Source organism: Panulirus ornatus, chromosome 1 (assembly GCF_036320965.1).
Source record: "Panulirus ornatus isolate Po-2019 chromosome 1, ASM3632096v1, whole genome shotgun sequence".
NCBI lineage: Eukaryota > Metazoa > Arthropoda > Malacostraca > Decapoda > Palinuridae > Panulirus > Panulirus ornatus.
The window spans coordinates 14,279,980-14,302,901 of record NC_092224.1 but is presented as its reverse complement, the minus strand read 5'-3'; the positions used below and the strand labels follow the sequence as shown (position 1 = coordinate 14,302,901).

General features: G+C 39.9%; 1 protein-coding gene across 1 annotated transcript in view; it reads left to right on the top strand.

Moving 5' to 3' along the window:
• The window catches only part of Taf1 (TATA-box binding protein associated factor 1), a 323,621-nt gene that overhangs the window by 214,279 nt on the left and 86,420 nt on the right, over positions 1-22,922 (top strand). The window contains exons 23-24 of the mRNA XM_071676313.1: positions 3,352-3,521; positions 6,268-6,453. Coding sequence (XP_071532414.1) covers positions 3,352-3,521; positions 6,268-6,453 — 356 coding nt within the window. The remainder of the gene's footprint in view (positions 1-3,351; positions 3,522-6,267; positions 6,454-22,922) is intronic.

Genomic DNA, 22,922 nt, shown 5'->3' with positions numbered 1-22,922 from the left:
CCTCTCAATCAATACCCTCCCATATAATTTACCAGGAATACTCAACAAACTTATACCTCTGTAATTTGAGCACTCACTCTTATCCCCTTTGCCTTTGTACAATGGCACTATGCACGCATTCCGCCAATCCTCAGGCACCTCACCATGAGTCATACATACATTAAATAACCTTACCAACCAGTCAACAATACAGTCACCCCCTTTCTTAATAAATTCCACTGCAATACCATCCAAACCTGCTGCCTTGCCGGCTTTCATCTTCCGCAAAGCTTTTACTACCTCTTCTCTGTTTACCAAATCATTTTCCCTAACCCTCTCACTTTGCACACCACCTCGACCAAAACACCCTATATCTGCCACTCTGTCATCAGACACATTCAACAAACCTTCAAAATACTCATTCCATCTCCTTCTCACATCACCGCTACTTGTTATCACCTCCCCATTTACGCCCTTCACTGAAGTTCCCATTTGCTCCCTTGTCTTACGCACCCTATTTACCTCCTTCCAGAACATCTTTTTATTTTCCCTAAAATTTACTGATAGTCTCTCACCCCAACTCTCATTTGCCCTTTTTTTCACCTCTTGCACCTTTCTCTTGACCTCCTGTCTCTTTCTTTTATACTTCTCCCACTCAATTGCATTTTTTCCCTGCAAAAATCGTCCAAATGCCTCTCTCTTCTCTTTCACTAATACTCTTACTTCTTCATCCCACCACTCACTACCCTTTCTAAACAGCCCACCTCCCACTCTTCTCATGCCACAAGCATCTTTTGCGCAATCCATCACTGATTCCCTAAATACATCCCATTCCTCCCCCACTCCCCTTACTTCCATTGTTCTCACCTTTTTCCATTCTGTACACAGTCTCTCCTGGTACTTCCCCACACAGGTCTCCTTCCCAAGCTCACTTACTCTCACCACCTTCTTCACCCCAACATTCACTCCTCTTTTCTGAAAACCCATACTAATCTTCACCTTAGCCTCCACAAGATAATGATCAGACATCCCTCCAGTTGCACCTCTCAGCACATTAACATCCAAAAGTCTCTCTTTCGCACGCCTGTCAATTAACACGTAATCCAATAACGCTCTCTGGCCATCTCTCCTACTTACATAAGTATACTTATGTATATCTCGCTTTTTAAACCAGGTATTCCCAATCATCAGTCCTTTTTCAGCACATAAATCTACAAGCTCTTCACCATTTCCATTTACAACACTGAACACCCCATGCATACCAATTATTCCCTCAACTGCCACATTACTCACCTTTGCATTCAAATCACCCATCACTATAACCCGGTCTCGTGCATCAAAACCGCTAACACACTCATTTAGCTGCTCCCAAAACACTTGCCTCTCATGATCTTTCTTCTCATGCCCAGGTGCATATGCACCAATAATCACCCACCTCTCTCCATCAACTTTCAGTTTTACCCATATTAATCGAGAATTTACTTTCTTACATTCTATCACATACTCCCACAACTCCTGTTTCAGGAGTATTGCTACTCCTTCCCTTGCTCTTGTCCTCTCACTAACCCCTGACTTCACTCCCCAGACATTTCCAAACCACTCTTCCCCTTTACCCTTGAGCTTCGTTTCACTCAGAGCCAAAACATCCAGGTTCCTTTCCTCAAACATACTACCTATCTCTCCTTTTTTCACATCTTGGTTACATCCACACACATTTAGGCATATATATAGGTATTTATATGTGGGTGGGTTGAGCCATTCTTTCGTCTGTTTCCTTGCGCTACCTCGCTAACACGGGAGACAGCGGCTAAATATATAGATATAATTTTTCATACATATTCGCCATTTCCTGCGTTAGCAAGGTAGCGTTAAGAACAGAGGACTGAGCCTTAGAAGGAATATCCTCACTTGGCCCCCTTCTCTGTTCTTTCTTTTGGAAAATTTGAAATGGGAGGGGAGGATTTCCAGCCACCTGTTCCCTCCCTGTAGTCGCCTTCTACAAACACAGGGAATATGTGGGAAGTATTCTTTCTCCCCTATCCCAATGGATAATATATGTATATTATCCATGGGGATAGGGGAGAAAGAATACTTCCCACGTATTACCTGCATGTCGTAGACAGTGACTAAAAGGGGTGGGAGTGGGGTGCTGGAAATCCACCCCTCCAGTTTATACTTTTTTAAAAGAAAGAACAAAGAAGGGGGCCAAATGAGGATTTTCCCTCTTAGGCTCAGTCCTCTCTTGATGCTACCTCCCTGATGCGGGAAGTGGCGAGCATGGATAAGGAGCTGTGGTTTCTGTGCATTGCACATGACAACTAGAAACTGAGTGTGAACTAATGTGGCCTTTTTTGTTTGTTTTCGTGGTGCTACCTCGCTGAAGCAGGAGGTAGCAATGCTGTTTCTTGTGGGATGGGGTAGCGATGGGAATGGATGAAGGCAAGCAAGTATGAAAGTATGAACATGAACTTGTATATGTATATATATGTGCGTGTATGGACGTTTATGTATATATATGAGTGGATGGGCCATTCTTAGTCTGTTTCCTTGTGCTACCTTGCTGATGCGGGAAATGGCTATCAAGTATAATAAAACGTAAATGATATACATGAATATCAGTGAAAGTCTATACAAATTTGGATAGCTCTATTGTTGATGAAATTTGTAAACAGTTCCCTTTCTTGTCCACATGATAAGTCTATGATACACTTGTTTTACTAGAATCGAATGCACCCGACCTGCATTTAGATAGTCACTTGATTACCAAATGGCGTCTTAGCTACATCTCTGTTGTATATCAACTGACTGCTATATTACTTTCTTGTATCTCACCTGATGTGATTATTACAAGAAAGTGCACTTGGGAACTATTTTGTTTCATTTCCCCATGGACTCATAGGAATATATGTACACATACATATCATCCATTCCTGACCCCACCCAGCCCCACAGGACACAGCACAAGTACATGAAGGAAAAGATAAAAGATAACATATACATTCTCTTCTCCACGACATATGATTGCTGCAACCTGTGTCAACGAGGCATTGTCAGGAAACAGACGAAGAAAGGCCACATCTGTTTTCATCCATATAAGAGCTGTCTTATGTAAAGCTCCGAAACCACAGCTCCCTTTTCACATCCAGTTCTCACAGACCTTTCCATGGTTTACTCCAGTTGTTTCTTATGCCCTGGTTCAGTCTACTGACAGCACATTAGCCCCAGTATACCATATCATTCCAGTTCGGTCAATTTCGTGCATGCTTTTAACCCTCCTGCATGTTTGTATATGGGTTTTTAATCTTTGTTATTTATATTTAATGTTTGTACATTACTGATGAATTACATTATGAAAGCAATATTTGAATACAGATGAAACTCAAAAGGAAGAAATGAAGAGGGAACGTCGCCGTCTTCAGGAACAGTTGAGGAGAATCAAAAGAAATCAAGAGAGACAGCAGAAAGGAATTGTTACCCCACCAAAAACCAAAAAGCCTAAGCTAAAACCTGATTTGAAACTGAAATGTGGTGCATGTGGTCAGGTCAGTTCTTTTATATGTATGCTATTTTCCTATTATTTAAGATTATTTCATACACATTCCTTTCCAGATCTTTCAGGGAGAGACTGTTTTATGATGTTCACCAAGTGCATCTGGTTATGTAGTGATGAAAGAATATTGTCGATAAGATAGAGGTAGAGTGTAGGAGACCAAAACCACAGCTCCCTCTCCACATCCATTCCCCAAAGACCTTTCCATGGTTTACCCCAGATGCTTCACATGCCCTGGTTCAGTCCATTGACAGCACGTCAACCCCAGTATACCATGTCATTCCAATTCACTCTATTCCTTGCATGCCTCTCATCCTCCTGTATGTTCAGGCCCCGATCACTCAAAGTTTTTTCACTCCATCCTTCCACCTCCAGTTTGGTCTCTCGCTTCTCCTTGTTCCCTCCACCTCTGACACATATATCCACTTTGTCAACCTTTCCTCACTCATTCTCTCCATCTGTCCCAACCATTTCAACACAATCTCTTCTGCTCTCTCAACCACACTCTTTATATAACCAGAGTGGTGGGAATTGATGGGATTACAGTTGAATTTCTCAAGAAAGGAGGTGACAATGTTATTGATTGGTTAGTTATGGTTTTAATTGAATGTATGGCTTAAGGTGAGATGCCTGAGGATTAGTGGAATGCATGTATAGTGCCTTTGTATAAAGGCAATGGGGACAAGAGTGAGGGTTTAGATTACAGAGGTAAGTTTATTAAGTGTATCTGGTAAGTTGTTTAGGAGAGTGATGATTGAAAGGGTGGTAGTATGCACAGCGCTTCAGATTAGAGAAAAACAGTATACCTACAGGATTGTTAGAGGATGTGTGGATCACTTGTTTGATCTGAAGAATGTGTGTGAAAAATACTTAAAAACAGAAGGATTTGTATGTGGCATTTATGGATCTGGAGAAAACACACAATGAGATGCTATCTGCCAAGTGTTGCAAATATAAATGTATGAAACGAAAGATGCTTGAAGGAGTGAAGATTTTTAATTGAAAAAGTAAGACGTATGTACAAGTAAGTGGGTCTATAGCAGGGGTGTGTGTTATCACCATGGCTGTTTGATTGGTTTTGGTTTGGATGGTGATGGAGGGGATTGCATAGGTCATAGAGAGAAGGGCAGGTCTGCAGTTTGTTAGGTATAGGAGACCATGGAGATGAATCAGTTGTTGTTTGCTGATGACAAGGCACTAGTGAGAAACTTCAGAAACTGATGTCAGAGTTTGGGAGAGTTTATGAAAGGAAAAAGTCTGTGAATAGAAGCAAGGATATTTGGCTCAATAGCAGAGATAGTGTGGTTCTTCGGAATTTGACTTTGAATGGAAAGAACTTGCAAGAAGCAAAGTGAGGTGTTTTAGATACCCGAGAGTGGACATGGCAGCAAATGGAACCATTCAAGTTTAAGTAAGCCATGGATAGATTAGGCTGTTAAGTTCATGAGAGTGTTAAAGAATGTATAGAAAGAAAGATCACTGTCTGTGAGGGCAAAGATGGATTTGTTTGATAGTATAGTAGTTCTGACAGTGTTGTATGGATGCAACAGAGGGAACCAAGATGAACTAGTTTTAAAGAGAATGGGTGTGTTAGAAATGAAATGTTTGAGGTTTATATGTGGTGTTAGGAGGATTGATTGAATAAAGAATGAAAAGGTAGGAGAGAGGTGTGGTAGTAATGAGTATATATCTATGATGTATAAGACCTTCTTAGGGAGAAAAAGATGGTGTGCTGAAATGGTTTGACATATGGGGAGGATGAGTGAGGAGAGGATGACTAATAGGGTATATTTGTCAGAAGTGGAGGGAACAAGGATAAGAGGTGAAACAAAGAGAAGGTGGAAGAATATTGTGTGAACAAGGCCTTGAGATATTAATTGGGGCCTGAATGTGCTGGAGGACATGAAGCTTGCATGGGATAGAGGAAATTGGAGCAGTGTGATATACAGAGGCTATCATGCTGTCATTGCTCTGAACCAGGACATATTTTGTGACGAGGGGAACCATGAAAAGGCTTGAGGGGGTCTGGTTGTGGATGAGGCTGTGGTTTCACTGTATTATGCATGATAGCAAGAGAGTGGATATGAGTGAATGAGGCCATTCTTCATCATCCTGATGCTACCTTGCTGTCAAGGGAAATGGAGAACAAATATAGAAAATTAATGTGTGCAAGTTTCTGAAACAGTAGAAATTGAATTTATTTGGTCTGTTTTGGATATTTGTCACTGAGCACATGACATGATTTGCCATGTGAAGAGTAGTAATGCTGTTGGTGCACCATCAGTGAGTGCATTGGTTTTGAATGTCTGGACAGCACCAGATAAGTTAGATTTGCTTGATTGTCTCATTTTGATTTTTCTTGATATTTCCACTCAATTGATGAGTAGAATTTATTTTCTGCTTTTTTATAAGCCCCCATAATGGGGAACTGCAAAATTTGGGGGCTTAGTGGTTTATGGGTTAAGAGGCAAGTATATCTTCTTTTGACAAATGTATGAAACTTTAAAGCAGCCCCATTAAGCCTAAACTGAAAGTGGGCACCAGTGCCTATGATTGGTGCATTTGAAAATTGTGGTGTTATGGTAGGAAAATATTTCTGCTTAATTTATGCATGCACATAGAACACATGAGGTAGGAGTCATTCATCATTATTTCATTCAAAAGCCAAATATGTTTAACCTGTATTAATTGAAATTTCTTGATAGCAGAGACTTTTTAATGGTTTTTCTCTACAACAGGTAGGTCACATGCGCACCAACAAGGCATGTCCTATGTATGCAGGCAACACAAGTGCATCACAGCCCATTAGTGTTGCCATGACAGAGGAGCAAGAAGAAGAAATGGAAAAGGGTGGCATTGAGGAGTCAGAGGAATTGATTAATGTAGATGGTACCAAAATCAAGTTATCCTCTAAAGTCATCAAAGTAAGTGCATAAAGAAATTTATGGGGAAAAGTATATGAGTGTAACAGTGAATGAAAAGAATGAAGGGTATTTATTACTAACAGGCAGCTCAACTAACCAACTTCATTTGTTATCTTAAACTTTCCCGAATAGACATCTTTTTTTTCGGTTTATTGTTTATTTCTTATTATCTAAATGTTTATGTAAGTGAATAGATTTGGTTTTGACAGTTTTAAGTTAGAGTATCTTTCACCTATAGAGTGAAGCAAGGAAAAGTGAAAACATAAGAGTGATGCTTGGCAAGAAGTTTTATCATTTATGGTACTCTGGACATCTGTCTCCTGTTTTATGACAGGGTGCTGTGAGTATCATTATACATATTTGATTTTCTGCCACAAGTTGAATTTTTTGCATAGCATAGGCTCTTTTGGCTAGCCATAGATGGCAACTCAAACAAAGGAGGGTCAGTAAAGCTGTCTGGAGGCCACAATAACCTGCCACTGACTGTAGTAGGTAGTTGTGTGCCTTTTCTGTGGAGTAGCTGTGTCTGTGATTCTCAGTGTGGCAACCCTTGCCACACCCTTGTTACCTTTGCTTGGGATTGGCTAGTCTGTTAAGTGATGTGTCTTCCTATATTTAACTCTTAAATTATAAGAATTGAAAACAGTGGTTTTGGTAGGATTATTACAACTAATCGTATAAATAAAAAAGTTATAAAATGTAAGTAAATGTACTTTGTGTATATTTGATTGGCCATTCCAGTGTATAATATGTTTTAGCTAAAATAGTGATAGCTAATTCTTGTGAAAATGAATGTGCATCTTCTCATACATAGAAAGAAAAATGATTTTGCTGTTTTTTATGCACTTGTTTAGGCTGAAAAATAATTTGTTCATTGAAAGCATGAAAATCAAATGTGGAGTCATGCAGGAGAAATTACCAGGACCATGTTGCTGTGTGATTAACATCTGTAGGAGGTGGATGGATGAAGAGGATTATATGAGTCTTAATAGGGATGGGGAAAGAATAGTGAAAAAAATCCCTCTTGAACTCGGGAGCATTTCTCTGAGAGATGCTGGGATAGAGTAATTAGAAGACAACATAGAAAGAAGCAAAGTAGTATGTTCATTATTTATCATAAAAGAATGGTGGATGTTAATGGTAGCACTGGTAATAGTATGGTGTGTACATGCATAACTTTCTCAAGTGAATTAATTTGTATATTTCACTAATATTATATTTATTTTTGTATATTGTACTGTATCGCTGTTTCCCTTGTCAGCAAGGTAGTGCCAGGAAACGGACAAAGAATGGCTCATCCGCTCATGTATATATATTTTATTTATTTTTGTATTATACTTAATCGCCATCTCCTGCGTTTGCGAGGTAGCGCAAGGAAACAGACGAGGAATGGCCAACACACGCACAGATACATACATATACATTTCAACGTATGCATATTCATACTGGCTGCCTTCAGTCATTCCTGTTGCCACCCTGCCACACATGAAATAACATCCCCCCACCCTTCCAGCGAGGTAGTGCCAGGAAAAGACAAAAAAAGGCCACATTCGTTCACCCCAGTCTCTAGCTGTCATGTGTAATGCACCGAAACCACAGCTCCCTTTCCACATCCAGGCCCCACAGACCTTTCCATAGTTTACCCCAGACACTTCACATGCCCTGGTTCCATCCATTGACAACACGTCAAACCTGGTATGCCACATTACTCCAATTCACTCTATTCCTTGCACGCCTTTCACCCTCCTGTATGTTCTGGCTTTGATCACTCAAAATCTTTTCCCTCCATCCCTCCTCCTCCAATTTGGTCTCCTTCTTCTCTCCACCTCTGACACATATATCCTCTTTGTCAATCTTTCCTCACTCATTCTCTTCATGTGTCCAAACTATTTCAACACACCCTTTTCTACTCTCTCAACCACACTCTTTTTATTACCATACGTCTCTCTTACCCTTTCATTACTTACTCGATCAAACCAACTCACACAACATAATGTCCTCAAACATTTCATTTCCAACACATCCACCCTCCTCCACACAACCCTATCTGTAGCCCATGCCTGACTCGCAATCATATGACATTGTTGGAACCACCATTCATTCAAACATACCCATTTTTCCTCTCTGAGATGATGTTCTCATCTTCCACACATTCTTCAACGCTCCCAGAACCTTTGCCCCCTCCCCCACCATGTGACTCACTTCCGCTTCCATGGTTCCATCCACTGGTAAGTCCACTCCCAGATATCTAAAACACTTCACTTCCTCCAGCTTTTCTCCATTCAAACTTACCTCCCAATTAACTTGTCCCTCAACCCTACTGAACGTAATAACCATGCTCTTATTCATATGTTCTCTCAACTTTCTTCTTACACACACTTTACCAAACTCAGTCGCTGACCTCTTCAGTTTTTAACCTGAATCAGCCACCAGCGCTGTGTTATCAGTGAACAACAACTGACTTACTTCCCAGGCCATCTCATTCACAACAGACTGCATACTTCCCCCCCTCTCCAAAACTCTTGCATTCACCTCCTTAACCACCCCATCCATAAACAAATTAAACAGCCTTGGGGATATCACGCACCCCTGCTGCAAACCGACATTCATTTGGAACCAATCACTTTCCTCTCTTCCTACTGGTACACATGCCTTTTAGCCTTGGTAGAAATTTTTCACTGCTTCTGGTGACTTACCTCCCACACCATATACTATTAAACTTTCCACAAAGCATCTCTATCAACTCTTATCATATCCCTTTTCCAGATCCATAAATGCTACATACAAATCCATCTGTTTTTCCAAGTATTTCTCACATACATTCTTCAAAGCAAACACCTGATCCACACATCCTCTACCACTTCTGAAACCACACTGCTCTTCCCCAATCTGATGCTCTGTACATGCCTTTACCTTCTCCATCAATACCCTCCCATATAATTTCCAAGGAACACTCAACAAACCTATGCCTCTGTAATTTGAACACTCACCTTTACCCCCTTTTTGCCTTTGTATAGTGGCACTATGCATGCATTCGGCCAATCCTCAGGCACTTCACCATGATCCATATATACATTGAACATTACCAACCATTCAACAACACAGTCATCCCCCTTTTTAATAAATTCCACTGCTGTACAATCCAAACCCGCCACCTTGCCAGCTTTCATCTTCTGTGAAGCTTTCACTACCTCTTCTCTGTTTACCAAACCATTCTCCCTGTTCTCAAACATTTCATTTCCAACACATCCACCCTTCTCCTAATAACCCTATCTATAGCCCATGCCTTGCACCCATATAACATTGTTGGAACTACTATTCCTTCAAACATACCTATTTTTGCTCTCTGAGATAACGTTCTCTCCTTCCACACATTTTTCATTGCTCCCAGAATCTTCGTCCCCTCCCCCACCCTGAGACTCACTTCTGTTCAGTTTCAGTTGACAACCTTTCAGTATCTGAAAAAAATTTGAGAAGATGAAAAAGATGTGTAAAAATATTTCAAATTGTGTACACACTACACCTCAGCGTTTAGAGTACTCACCACACAGTGTTTTGTGGCACTGGTCATTGTTTATTGTCTCCTATGTGCTTTCTTGCACGCTTATGTATCTTTTGCTCCCTTGACCACAATTGTGGACAATGGCCCCTTTTAAGAATTGCCAACAGTTGCCTGACAGTTTCTTGAAACCATTTACATCTTGCATGAAGCACAAGAAGAACATCTTAAGCATTGAAAAAAAAAAATGGAATTGTGGTAGAGGCTGACTAAGGGTGAGTTCAAGGTGGTGCTTTTGAAGATCTTTACCATTAGCATGACGACTGTTTACATCATCAAGCAGCATGAAAAGATTGAAGCATTTGGTAATGCATATTTGCTTGCATACATTAGCATTTCCTCTGTGTAAAATATTTACAAACAAAACATTTTGAAATGTGTGTGTGGTAGAAAGTGCATGAAAACTTGTGAGGGTTGACGGATAGAGTAAGTTTGGGTTTTAAGTGGAGCATGCCACATTTCCACCAGAGGGTCAGTCTCACAGTTACCACCGTTGTGTGCAGATATGAACTACCTGTAAGATTTGGGTAAACTAATGTGATTTTCCTACAACCTGCTCTGTTTGTGTTTGTAAATGTGGCACCCAAATGTCCAGCAACTTCTCCTACCCTAGGGCCAGCAAGTGAATGGAGGAGAAACAAAGCTAGAAATTGTTTGACAGGTTGATACAGGTGAGGGAGCATCAGCACATGAGAAAGTGTGCCAAAACTTCTGTGGCGGTTGGTGGAGTTAGCATGGGTCATGGGTGGAGTGCATCATGTTCCTGCTAGTGGGTTTGTCTTACAGTTACTACTGTTGTGTGTGGCTCTATGATACTTCTGCAATTTGCACATACCTGCTTGTGTGATTTTCCTGAAACCCACCATTTTTGTGCTTGTTAGAATGGCATCTAAATGTCCAACAACATCTGCCTCAAAATGAGCAGATGAATGGAAGAGAACCTTTCTGACCTTACAAATGAAGCAAGAAATCTTGCAGTATGCTTATGCTGATGAAGGAGCATCAGTTCTTGGTCATGCTTACAACCTGGATGAATTTACAGTCCGCAACATAAAGAAGAGTGCAGAAAAAATTTGAAGTGCTGTGTGGTCCACTCTCCTCCTCTGCCTACCAAAGGTAACCACAATAGTTAGAAATCCACTTAATGGAGATGGTAAAAATGCTCTCATTATACATAGAGCATGAGATAGAAAAGAAAAGCAGCCTTAGTATCCTTCAGCTCAGGTCTAAAGCTTTGTAGATTTATGGGACAATGTAGCTGAGCCTGAGTCATTTCAAGCAAGTTAAGGATGGCCAGAGAAGTATAATTGCTGTCAGAAGCTACATAATGTGAAGTTAATAGGAGAAGCTATCAGTGCTATAGGCAATTTTACTTTGTGTGATATTTTTGTAAATACAATCTCTGCATAATGTGATGGATAGACAATTTCTAAATTTTTCAATATACTTCAAGACTTGAAAAACCGGAATTTTTTGTCCAAAACAGCCAGTTTCTCCAAGCATTTCAGATAACTGGGGTTTTACTGTACAGTAAACCCTGATTTAATGGACCATGAAATAATGGATTTCAGATGTAATGGATTGGGCAAATAATGATATATTAAGTAATAGTTATAGAATAAAATATAAAATCTCAAATGCTGCATCATGCACATTTCATATTGCAAGTGTTTTTGGTAGTGTGAGGTATACTCACTTTGTTTCAGTCATGGTCTGCTTCAAGCTATCATGTGATCAGGTTGTATATAGAGAATTGTGACTTTATTTATTAAATGATTTTGCAGTCCTTACAATTCAAAATGGCATCAAGTGATAGAGAAGTTAAAAGAAAATGTGTGTACTGTATATTGTATATTGTATTAAAAATGTCTTATAGGTTACATTTGATTTAACAGACTTTTGGCATTAATGGACACCCCTTTCCTGTATTAGTCTGTTAAATCAAGGGTTTACTATATTTAGGAAAATGTTTTTACTCAGGGGTTGGTCAGTGGGAGCTGGTATGAATCTCCATTTTTTAATTGACTCCAAATACATAGGTTCCATATATGTGGACTCTTCCACAAACATAACTTTAACATATTTCAAGTTAGAGACGTAAAGAAAAAATCATTTCAAACTGATACGCTTGAATTATTGATAGAAATCACAGAAAAAACAATAAGTTATAACAGTTGAAAGAAGAAATAGAGGGAATAAGAATCCAAAGAGTGTCATTTATTGGATGAGGAAATCAGGGAATTTTAATGTATGATTAATGGACTTGAAACAAAATTATAGTAGTTGAAGAGACTCAGGAGTTTATCCAGAGGAAAGTGAATGACAATCACCAGAAAAAAAAAAGGGTCAGAAGTGTTTCCTCTGGATGCACTTGAGTTAGATGATCATAAGGAAATGCTTGCAGTAAATAGACCAGAATTTGTTGAGATTAGAGGGCAGGAAGGGAGGGAAGCAGCAGGTATCGAGCCTTTTGAACAGAATCTAAGGGTAATGGTGTCTGCAGAGAGGCAGGGACAGGGACCTGTAATGTTTGAACAAAGGTACAAGATATTTTTATGAGTGAAGCTGTGGAGAGATTATCATGAGTGAAGCTGTAGAGAGATTATTATGAGTGAAGCTGTAGAGAGATTGATATGTACAGATACAAAGCAGTCTGGGGTAGAAATTCGAAGAAAGTACAGAATAATCAGGATCAGTGAATGTTGGTAAAAATGGAGATCTTAGATAAAACCATAGACTGGAAACTTATGGGAAATTGGCAGCCAAAAAGGGAAGGGGTGAAGAAGGAAAAATATTGATTAAAAACTATTAGAGGCTATGAACATGTTGAATAACTCTCTGAAGAAAAGAAAAAAAAGAGAGTTGGTAGATATAGTCAAGACATAAGGGGTGACCAGCAATGATTACTTTCAAATGGAGTTATGTAGCCAGGAAGTACAGAAGCAGGCTGTCAAACTTAGAAACAAAGAGGAATTCAATAGGATGTTCATCATGGGAAGAGAGAGAGAGAGTCAGGCATTAAGCAGAAAACAGGAGAAACCAAAAGGAGCTAAGGGAATGTTTACCTCAGAGAGGTCAGGAATGTTAAGTGAGGAATGGCAGGCTGATGATGAAAATATATAACAAAGTGTATGATATCATGATGTAGTTCAAGGATTGAATTAGTGAAAACAAATATGATTTTGTCGAAAATGTAAAGACAAAGCATACTAAAGAAATAGTGACTAGAGGAATACATCATAACATGGAGGGAAAGAGAAGACAAAGAAGGAGGAGGATTTGCTTTTTTGATAAGGAACAGCCTTAAGTTTCAGGAAGTAATGGTACATGGTCATTTCAAACAATATATAATGGATAGGACCCTTAGTAGACAAAGATAGGGAACCCATTTGGACAATAAAAGCATAGCATCAACCCTGAATTAGTATTTTAGTTATGTTTAATACCAGAAAGCAATGACACAAATACATCATAACATCATACATCATAACAAGGAGGGAAAGAGAAGACAAAGAAGGAGGAGGATTTGCTTTTTTGATAAGGAACAGCGTTAAGTTTTGGGAAGTAATGGTAGGTGGTCATTTCAAACAATACATAATGGATAGGACCCTTAGTAGACTAAGATAGGGAACCCATTTGGACAATAAAAGCATAGCAACAACCCTGAATTAGTATTTTAGTTCTGTTTAATACCAGAAAGCAATGACACAAATTTTGAAATGGTGATAGATAGCACTCGCACAATACCAGAATTAATCGTCACAGTTAGAGATGTACTAAAACAGATAGGCAAGTTGAAGACTGATAAAAGCCCTGGTCCTAATGGTTTTTATCCATGAGTGATTAAAATTGTTTAACATCAAATTGCCAGACCATTAATCTATATTTTCTTCAAAGTTCTCAAGGATGGAATAGTCCCCAGGACTGGAGACTGGCAGATGTCACTCCTATATACAAAAAGGGAAGCTGCAAATTGCCTGGCAATTACTATACTATTAACCTGACATCAATTTTGGAGAGAGGGACAAGTATGCATTCTGTTGTGGATGAGAGGGCTTGGGATGGGAGTCAGCTGTTGTTCGCTGATGATACAGCATTGTTGGCTGATTTGGGTGAGAAACTGCATTAGTTGGTGACTGAGTTTGGTAAAGTATGTGATAGAAGAAAGTTGAGAGTAAATGTGAATAAGAGCAAGATTATTATGTTCAGTAGCGTTGAGGGACAAGTTATTTGGGAGGTAGATTTGAATGGAGAAAACTGGAGGAAATGAAGCGTTTTAGATATCTGGGAGTGGAGGTGGAAGTGAGTCACAGGGTGGGGGAGGGAGTGAAGGTTCTGGGAGTGTTAAAGAATGTGGAAGGCGAGAATGTTATCTCATAGAGCAGAAATGGGTATGTTTGAAGGAATAGCAGTTCCAGCAACATCATATGGCTATGAGGCATGGGCTATAGATGGGTTTATGCAGAGGAGGGTGGATGTGTTTGAAATGAAATGTTTGAGGACAATATGTGGTGGGAGGTGGTTTGATCGAGTAAGTAATGAAGGGGTAAGAGAGATGTGTGGTGATTAAAAGAGTGTGGTTGAGAGAGCAGAAGATGGTACGTCGAAATGGTTTGGACGCATAAAGAGAATGAGTGAGGAAAGATTGACAAAGAGGGTATATGTGTCAGAGGTGGAGGGAAGAAGGAGAATGGGAGACCAAATTGGAAGTGGAAGGATGGAGTGAAAAAGGTTTTGAGCAATTGGTGCCTGAACATACAGGAGGGTGAAAGGTGTGCAAGGAAGTGAGTCACAGGGTGGGGGAGGGAGTGAAGGTTCTGGGAGTGTTAAAGAATGTGGAAGGCGAGAATGTTATCTCATAGAGCAGAAATGGGTATGTTTGAAGGAATAGCAGTTCCAGCAACATCATATGGCTGCGAGGCATGGGCTATAGATGGGTTTGTGCAGAGGAGGGTGGATGTGTTTGAAATGAAATGTTTGAGGACAATATGTGGTGGGAGGTGGTTTGATCGAGTAAGTAATGAAGGGGTAAGAGAGATGTGTGGTGATTAAAAGAGTGTGGTTGAGAGAGCAGAAGATGGTACGTTGAAATGGTTTGGACGCATGAAGAGAATGAGTGAGGAAAGATTGACAAAGAGGATATATGTGTCAGAGGTGGAGGGAAGAAGGAGAATGGGAGACCAAATTGGAAGTGGAAGGATGGAGTGAAAAAGGTTTTGAGCAATTGGTGCCTGAACATACAGGAGGGTGAAAGGTGTGCAAGGAATAGAGTGAATTGGAACAATTTGGTATACCAGGGTCAACGTGCTGTCAATGGATTGAACCAGGGTTTGTGAAGCGTGAGATAAACCATGGAACGGTCTGTGGGGCCTGGATATGGAAAGGGAGCTGTGGTTTCGGTGCATTACACATGACAGCTAGAGACTGAGTGTGAACGAAATGACCTTTTTTGTATGTGCGGGGTGGCGATGGGAATGGATGAAGGTAGCATGTATGGATATGTACATGTGTATATATCTATATGTCTGCATATGTATATGTATGTATACATTGAAATGTATATGTATGTATACGTGTGTGTGTGTGTGGGCGTTTATGTATATACATGTGTATGTTGGTGGGTTGGGCCATTCCTCATCTGTTTTCTTGTGCTACTTCGCTAATGCGGGAGACGGCGGTTAAGTATAATAGATAGAATATAAATATCAATTACATATAAACTTGTGGAATCGATTATTACAGATAAAATCGTAGCATACCTGGAGCAACACAGTGTGATAAGTAATACTCAGCATGGTTATATAAGGTGTAGATCATGCCTTATCAACCTCCTTGAATTTTATCTTAAATTATACAATACCCACAACAAGACAAAAGCAACAGATTTTATATTTTTGGACTTTCAGAAAGCATTTGGCAAAGTCCCCCGCATTAAATTGATGCATAAAGTCCAGCCCTTGGGGATTATCAGTTGCAAAGAATATTGGATAGAAGCCTGGTTATGTGATAGGAGGTAGAGAGTTGTATTGAATGATGAATCATCCCTATGGTCACCTGTTATTAGTGGGGTCCTCCAGGGGTCCATGCGTGGGCCTATACTTTTCATCATTTATATTAACGATATTAACATAGAGCTGAATGACATAGTGTCTAAGTTTGCAGATAACACAAAGATTGGTGGTGCCATATTTACTGAAGAAGATAAAATTGCTGAATGTTCTAGAAAATGGCAAATGCCATTTAACATCAATAAATGTCAGCTGTTACAAGTAAGAAATCCCCCAAAAAATTTGATTGTGAACTGATGGCCCACAAGGTAAAGGACACTCTTAGTGTGTGGGATTTAGGGGTCAATGTCTCTAGCAATTTCAAATTCTCCCAGCATTGTAATCAAGTTGCCAAGAAAGCAAATAGAATGTTAGGATTATTAACAGAAACTTTACATACAAAAGCAAGGATGTGATAGTGACACTATACCTATGTCTAGTTAGACTACACCTTGAATATGCAGTGCAGTTTTGGGCCCCACTTAAGCAGGAATATTCTTAAATTGAAAGCGGTGTAGCACAGAGCAACTAGATTTACTATTCCCTTGCATAACAATCCATATGAGGAAACACTGCAAGAATTAAACTTGTTCTCCCTAAGCAATAGGCATCTCTAGGGCATTTTTATAGAATGTATTACATAGAATTCTCAAAGGATTCAATGACATCACTGTTGAAAATGTCTTTACAGTAGCACCAGCATTAACACCGAGAGGAAGTGGACTAAGATGTCACAGAATTAATCTAGACTGTATAAAGTACTTCTTTATGAACTACATTATTATTTTGTGGAATAAGCTACTAGAAAATGTTGATCAGAGCAGCATCCTTAATATCTTCGAAATTAAGCTTGATAAGCACTTGTCACTGTATTGAATGTTTCATTTAATCAATCATCATGATGTAGTGGTATATCATGCTACCTTCTCAACCACCAGCCATGCTGCAGCAACATACTAATATTGATAAATCCATGTCATCTGTTTTGAGAGAGTTAGTAAGAATTGTTGTATCATTCTTCAACATTAGAGATAATACAGGCATGGTATCAAGAGGCTGTTGTTCAAGTGAATGGATGCATGTTGTTAGCAATGGGATGCATGACATATTCATGTTCATTCTACCTTTTGACTTTCCTGTAAGAAATGCCTTCAGGCATGTTAATCTTGTAAGGTATTTTTTTTCCTATTCTCCATCTGGCTTGTTGCTGAAAGGGATAAAGGGTGGGGAGAGAGCCTTTCCTTTGTTATTCTTTTCTTCTACTTTTAAGGAGACTACATATTTCTTTTCAAGTAGTGGTTAGGCCAGACCACCTCGTTTGAACCCTGGGTCTGTATGGTCTATGTATTTATATAATTCTATGTAACCAACTCTCATTTGCACTCTTTTTTAGCTCCTACACCTTCCTCTTTACCTCCTGCCACTTTCTCTAATATGTCTCTCAATCTTTGCACTCCTTCCTTGTAAGTACACCCATACAACTCTCTCTCTTTTTTCCCACTAGCAACTTTACTTTGTCAACCCACCACTCCCTACCCCTCTCTCACTTGCCCACCTCCTACCCTCCACATACCACACGTTTCTCTTGTGCATGCCAGTGCTGCTTCCATAGATATCGTACATTCCTCACCCCCCCTCCTTACTTTTGTTATTCTGTACTCATTCTCTTCCAGTATTTCTTCACATGTCTCATTTCCAAGCTTACTCACCTTCACCATGCTTTCTTCACCCATATCATTAACTGTTTTCTGGAAACCTCTACAAATCTTCACCTTTGCCTCCACCAGGTAATGATTAGACATCTCACAAGCTATCCCTTTTGGCACACTCATATCCAGGGCACTTTTGCATGCCTATCAGTTTTATATATTATTATTTGTATTATTTTTTCATACATACTTTATATTTATTATTTACTTCACTTAACCACCGTCTCCTGCTTTAGCAAGGTAGCGCAGAGAAACAGATGAGGAATGGCCCAACCCACCCACATACACAGGTATATATATAAATGCCCACACATGCACATATACATACATGTACATTTCAACATATACATACATAAACATACACATACAGACACATATATACATATGTACATATCCATACTTGCTGCCTTCATCCATTCCCATCGCCACCCGCAACATAGGAAATAGCATTCCCCCTCCCGTGAGGCAGCTCCAGGAACAGACAAAAAAGGCCACATTCATTCACACTCAGTCTCTGGCTGTCATGTGTAATGCACCAAAACCACAGCTCCCTTTCCACATCCAGGCCCCACAGACCTTTCCATGGTTTACCCCAGACACTTCACGTGCCCTGGTTCAATCCATTTACAGCATGTCAACCCTGGTATGCCACATCATTCCAATTCACTCTACTCCTTGCATGCCTTACACCCTCCTCTATGTTCAGGCCCTGATTGCTCAAAATCTTTATCACTCCATCCTTCTGCCTCCAATTTGGTCTCCTGCTTCTCCTTCTTCCCTCCACATCTGACACACATATCCTCTTTGTTGATCTTTCCTCATTCATTCTCTCCATGTGTCCAAACCATTTCAATACACCCTCTTCTGCTGTCTCAACCACTCTCTTTTTATTACCACACATCTCTCTTACCCTTTCATTACTTACTTGATTAAACCACTCCCCCCACATATTGTCCTCAAACATTTCATTTCCAACACATCCACCTTCCTCCACACAACCCTATCTATAGCCCATGCCTCGCAGCCATATAACATTGTTGGAACCACTATTCCTTCAAACATACCCATTTTTGCTCTCCAAGATAATGTTCTCGCCTTCCACACATTCTTCAACGCTCCTAGAACCTTTACACTCTCCCCCATCCTGGGACTGACTTTTGCTTTCATGGTTCCATCTGCTGCTACATTCACTCCCAGATATCCAAAACACTTCACTTCCTCCAGTTTTTCTTCATTCAAACTTACCTCCCAATTAACTTGTCCCTCAACCCTATTGAACCTAATAACCTTGCTCTTATTCATATTTACTCTCAGCTTTCTTCTTTCACAAACTTTACCAAACTGTCTCCAACTTCTGCAGTTTCTCACCCAAATCAGGCACCATCACTGTATCATCAGCAAACAACAACTGACTCACTTCCAAAGCCCTCTCATCCACAACAGAGTGCATACTTGCCTCTCTCTCCAAAACTCTCGTATTCACCTTCCTAACCACCCCATCCATAAACAAATTACACAACCATGGAGACATCACGTACCCCAGCCGCAAACCGACATTCACTGGGAGCCAATCACTTTCCTCTCTTCCTACTCGTACACATGCCTTACATCCTTGGTAAAAACTTTTCACCGCTTCTTGCAACCTTTCACAAAGCATCTCTATCCACCCTATCACATGCTTTCTCCAGATCGATAAATGCCACATAAAATCCATCTGTTTTTCTAAGTATTTCTCACATACATTCTTCAAAGCAAACTTCTGATCCACACATCCTCTACCACTTCTGTAACCACATTTTTCTTCCCCAGTCTGATGCCCTGTACATGCCTTTACCCTCTCAGTCAATACCCTCCTATATAATTTCTCAGGAATACTCAAACAAACTTATGCCCCCTGTAATTTGAACATTCACCTTTATCCTCTTTGCCTTTGTACAATGGCACTATGCATGCATTCCGCCAATCCTCAGGCACTTCACCATGATCCATACATATATTGAATATCCTTACCAACCAACCAACAACAGTCACCTCTTTTTTGATAAATTCCACTGCAACACCATCCAGACCCGCTGCCTTGCCAGCTTTCATCATCTGCAAAACTTTCACTACCTCTTCTCTGTTCACCAAACCAATCTCCCTGACCCTCTCATTCTGTACTCCACCCTGACCAAAACACCCTATATCTGCCACTCTGTCATCAAACACATTCAACAAACGTTCAGAATATTCACTCCATTTCCTCACTTCATCACTACTTGTTATTACCCCCTTCACTAATGTTCCCATTTGTTCTCTTGTCTTAAGCACTTTATTTACCTCCTTCCAAAACATCTTTTTATTCTCCTTTGAATTTAATGATACTCTGTTACCCTGACTCTCATTTGGCCTCTCTTGCACCTTTCTCTTCACCTCCAGTCATTTGCACTACTTCCCTGCAAAAATCATCCTAACACCTCTTTCTTCTCTTTCACTAACAATCTTCTTCATCGCACCATTTCACAATCCTTTCTAATCTGCCCACCTCCCACCTTTCTCATGTCACATGTATCTTTTGTGCAAGCCATCACTGCTTCCCTAAATACATCCCATTCCTCCCCTACTCCCCTTACATCAATTGCTCTCACCTTTTGCCATTCTGCACTCAATCTCTCCTGGTACTTCCTCACACAAGTCTCCTTTCCAAGCTCACTTACTCTCACCACTTTCTTCTCCTCAACTTCCTTTCTTCTTTTCTGAAAACCTCTACAAATCTTCACCTTCACCTCCACAAGATAGTGATCAGACATCCCTCCAGCTGCCCCTCTCAGCCCATTAATATCCAAAAGTCTCTCTTTTACATGCCTGTCAATTGACATGTAATCCAATAACACCCTCTGGCCATCTCTTGTACTCACATACGTATACTTATGTATATCTCTCTTTTTAAACCAGGTATTCCCAGTCACCAGTCTTTTTTCAGCATACAAATCCAAGAGCTCTTCACCGTTTCCATTTACAACACTGAAGACTCCATGTACACCAATTATACCCTCAACTGCCACATTACTCACCTTTGTATTCAAATCACCCATCACTATAACCCTGTCTCGTGCATCAAAGCTACTACCACACTCACTCAGTTGCATAGGCACCAATAACCACCCATCTCTCTCCATCTACTTTCAATTTTACCCATATCAACCTAGAGTTTACTTTCTTACTCTCCATCACTTATTCCCACAACTCCTGCTTCAGGAGTGCTACTTCTTCCTTTGCTCTTGTCCTCTCACTAACCCCTGCCTTTACTCCTAAGACATTCCCAAACCGCTCTTCCCCTTTATCCTTAAGCTTCGTTTCACTTAGAGCCAAAACATCCAGGTTCCTTTCCTCAAACATACTACCTATCTCTCCTTTTTTCTCATCTTGATTACATCCACACACAATTAGACACCCCAATCTGAGCCTTCAAGGAGGATGAGAACTCCCTGCATGACTCCTCCTGTTTCCCCTTTTAGAAATCTAAATAAAAGGGGGGTTTCCAGTCCCCTGCTCCCGTCCCCTTTTGTCACCTTCTATGACACGCCGGGAATACCTGGGAAGTATTCTTTCTAACCTATCCCCAGGGATATCATACATACATATTGTTATTATTAATATTATTATACTTAATTGCTGTTTTACCACATCAGCAAGGTAGCGCCTGGAAACAGACGAAGAATCGCCCAGTCACTCATACACACATATATATAAATGCCCATACATGCACATATACATACACAGACATATACATATATACACATGTACATATTCATACTTGCTTGCCCTCATCCATTCCTGTCCCTACCAAGCCACACAGGAAATAGCCTCCCCTACCACTTCAGTGAGGTATGAAGTATGTAATCTAATAATGCCCATGTACTAACTCTTCTCCTCACATTTATATACTTATGTACATCCCTTTTTTTAAGCCAGGTATTTCATGTTGTCAACCCTTTTCCAGCATAACTCCACAAGCTGTTCATTATTCGTATTAACTATTCTGGGAACCTTATTCCCCCCAATTATACCCTCATCTGCCTCTTTGCTCATTTTTGCATTTGAATTGTCCATCATTATGTCAGGTCTCTTGCATCAATATTGCTGACATGCTCAGTCAGCTGCTCCCAAAACACTTACCTCTTATCATCTTTCTTCTCATGGCCAGATGCATAAGCAATAACAGTCATTCTTTTCTTGCATTCCACTTTCAGTTTTACCTACATCACTCTGTATCTTGCTTCCCAACAGTCTTTCTCTCATTCCCACAACTCCTGCATCAGCAGTAGTACTACTTTTTCTTAAGATTTCACCCTTGCATCAACTCCTGACATTAGCCTAAGACATTCCTAAACTATTTATTTCCTTTACCCTTAAGTTTTGTACCACTTAGAGCTAGAATATCCAGGTTCCTTTCTCCAGATTTACTGCCTATCTCTCCCTTCCTTGACCTTACTTTTAGTATCAATAATAATTCTCTGATCAGAATAATAATGGTAAAAATGACTGAGAGAAATAGAAGCATTACATAATATATGAGTGCTTGGATGCAGTGTAGTTACATTAGATACATGCAACTTTTACTCAGTGAATGACATGGTAGATTGTATTTTTCATATAATTATTGAACACACTTCTCTTCAGTAGGTTTTTAATTAGTTCCTGAATTAAGAATTACAGATATTTGCAGAAAATTCTAATATAACCTATATCAAATACTTACCTTGGACAGATGTTCATGGTAGTATCCACTTTATGTAAGTATCCACATACTGGAAGTTTCTTGAATCTGAACTTTGCAGTTGACAGATCTGTACTTGAAGATGTATTGGTCCCTCAGGAAGGAATATAGCAGTACACAGTTTTCCATGATTATATATGGGAAGGATATGCATTTTGAGTGAAGAGTTTATTTGTATTGTTCATTGATGCAGAGAAAGAATGAAAAGATTGGTGTTAGATTGAGTTTCTTGTGGGATGGTACTTGATTACACCCAGTTATATATAAAGACGGAGAAAGATAATGCAGCAAAGCATTTTTTTAGCCTTACAGTTAACTTCCTCACAATATCAGTACAGAATTAATGTAAATCCCTGGCACATAATTTTGCCCATATCCTATATCACGTGTGACTC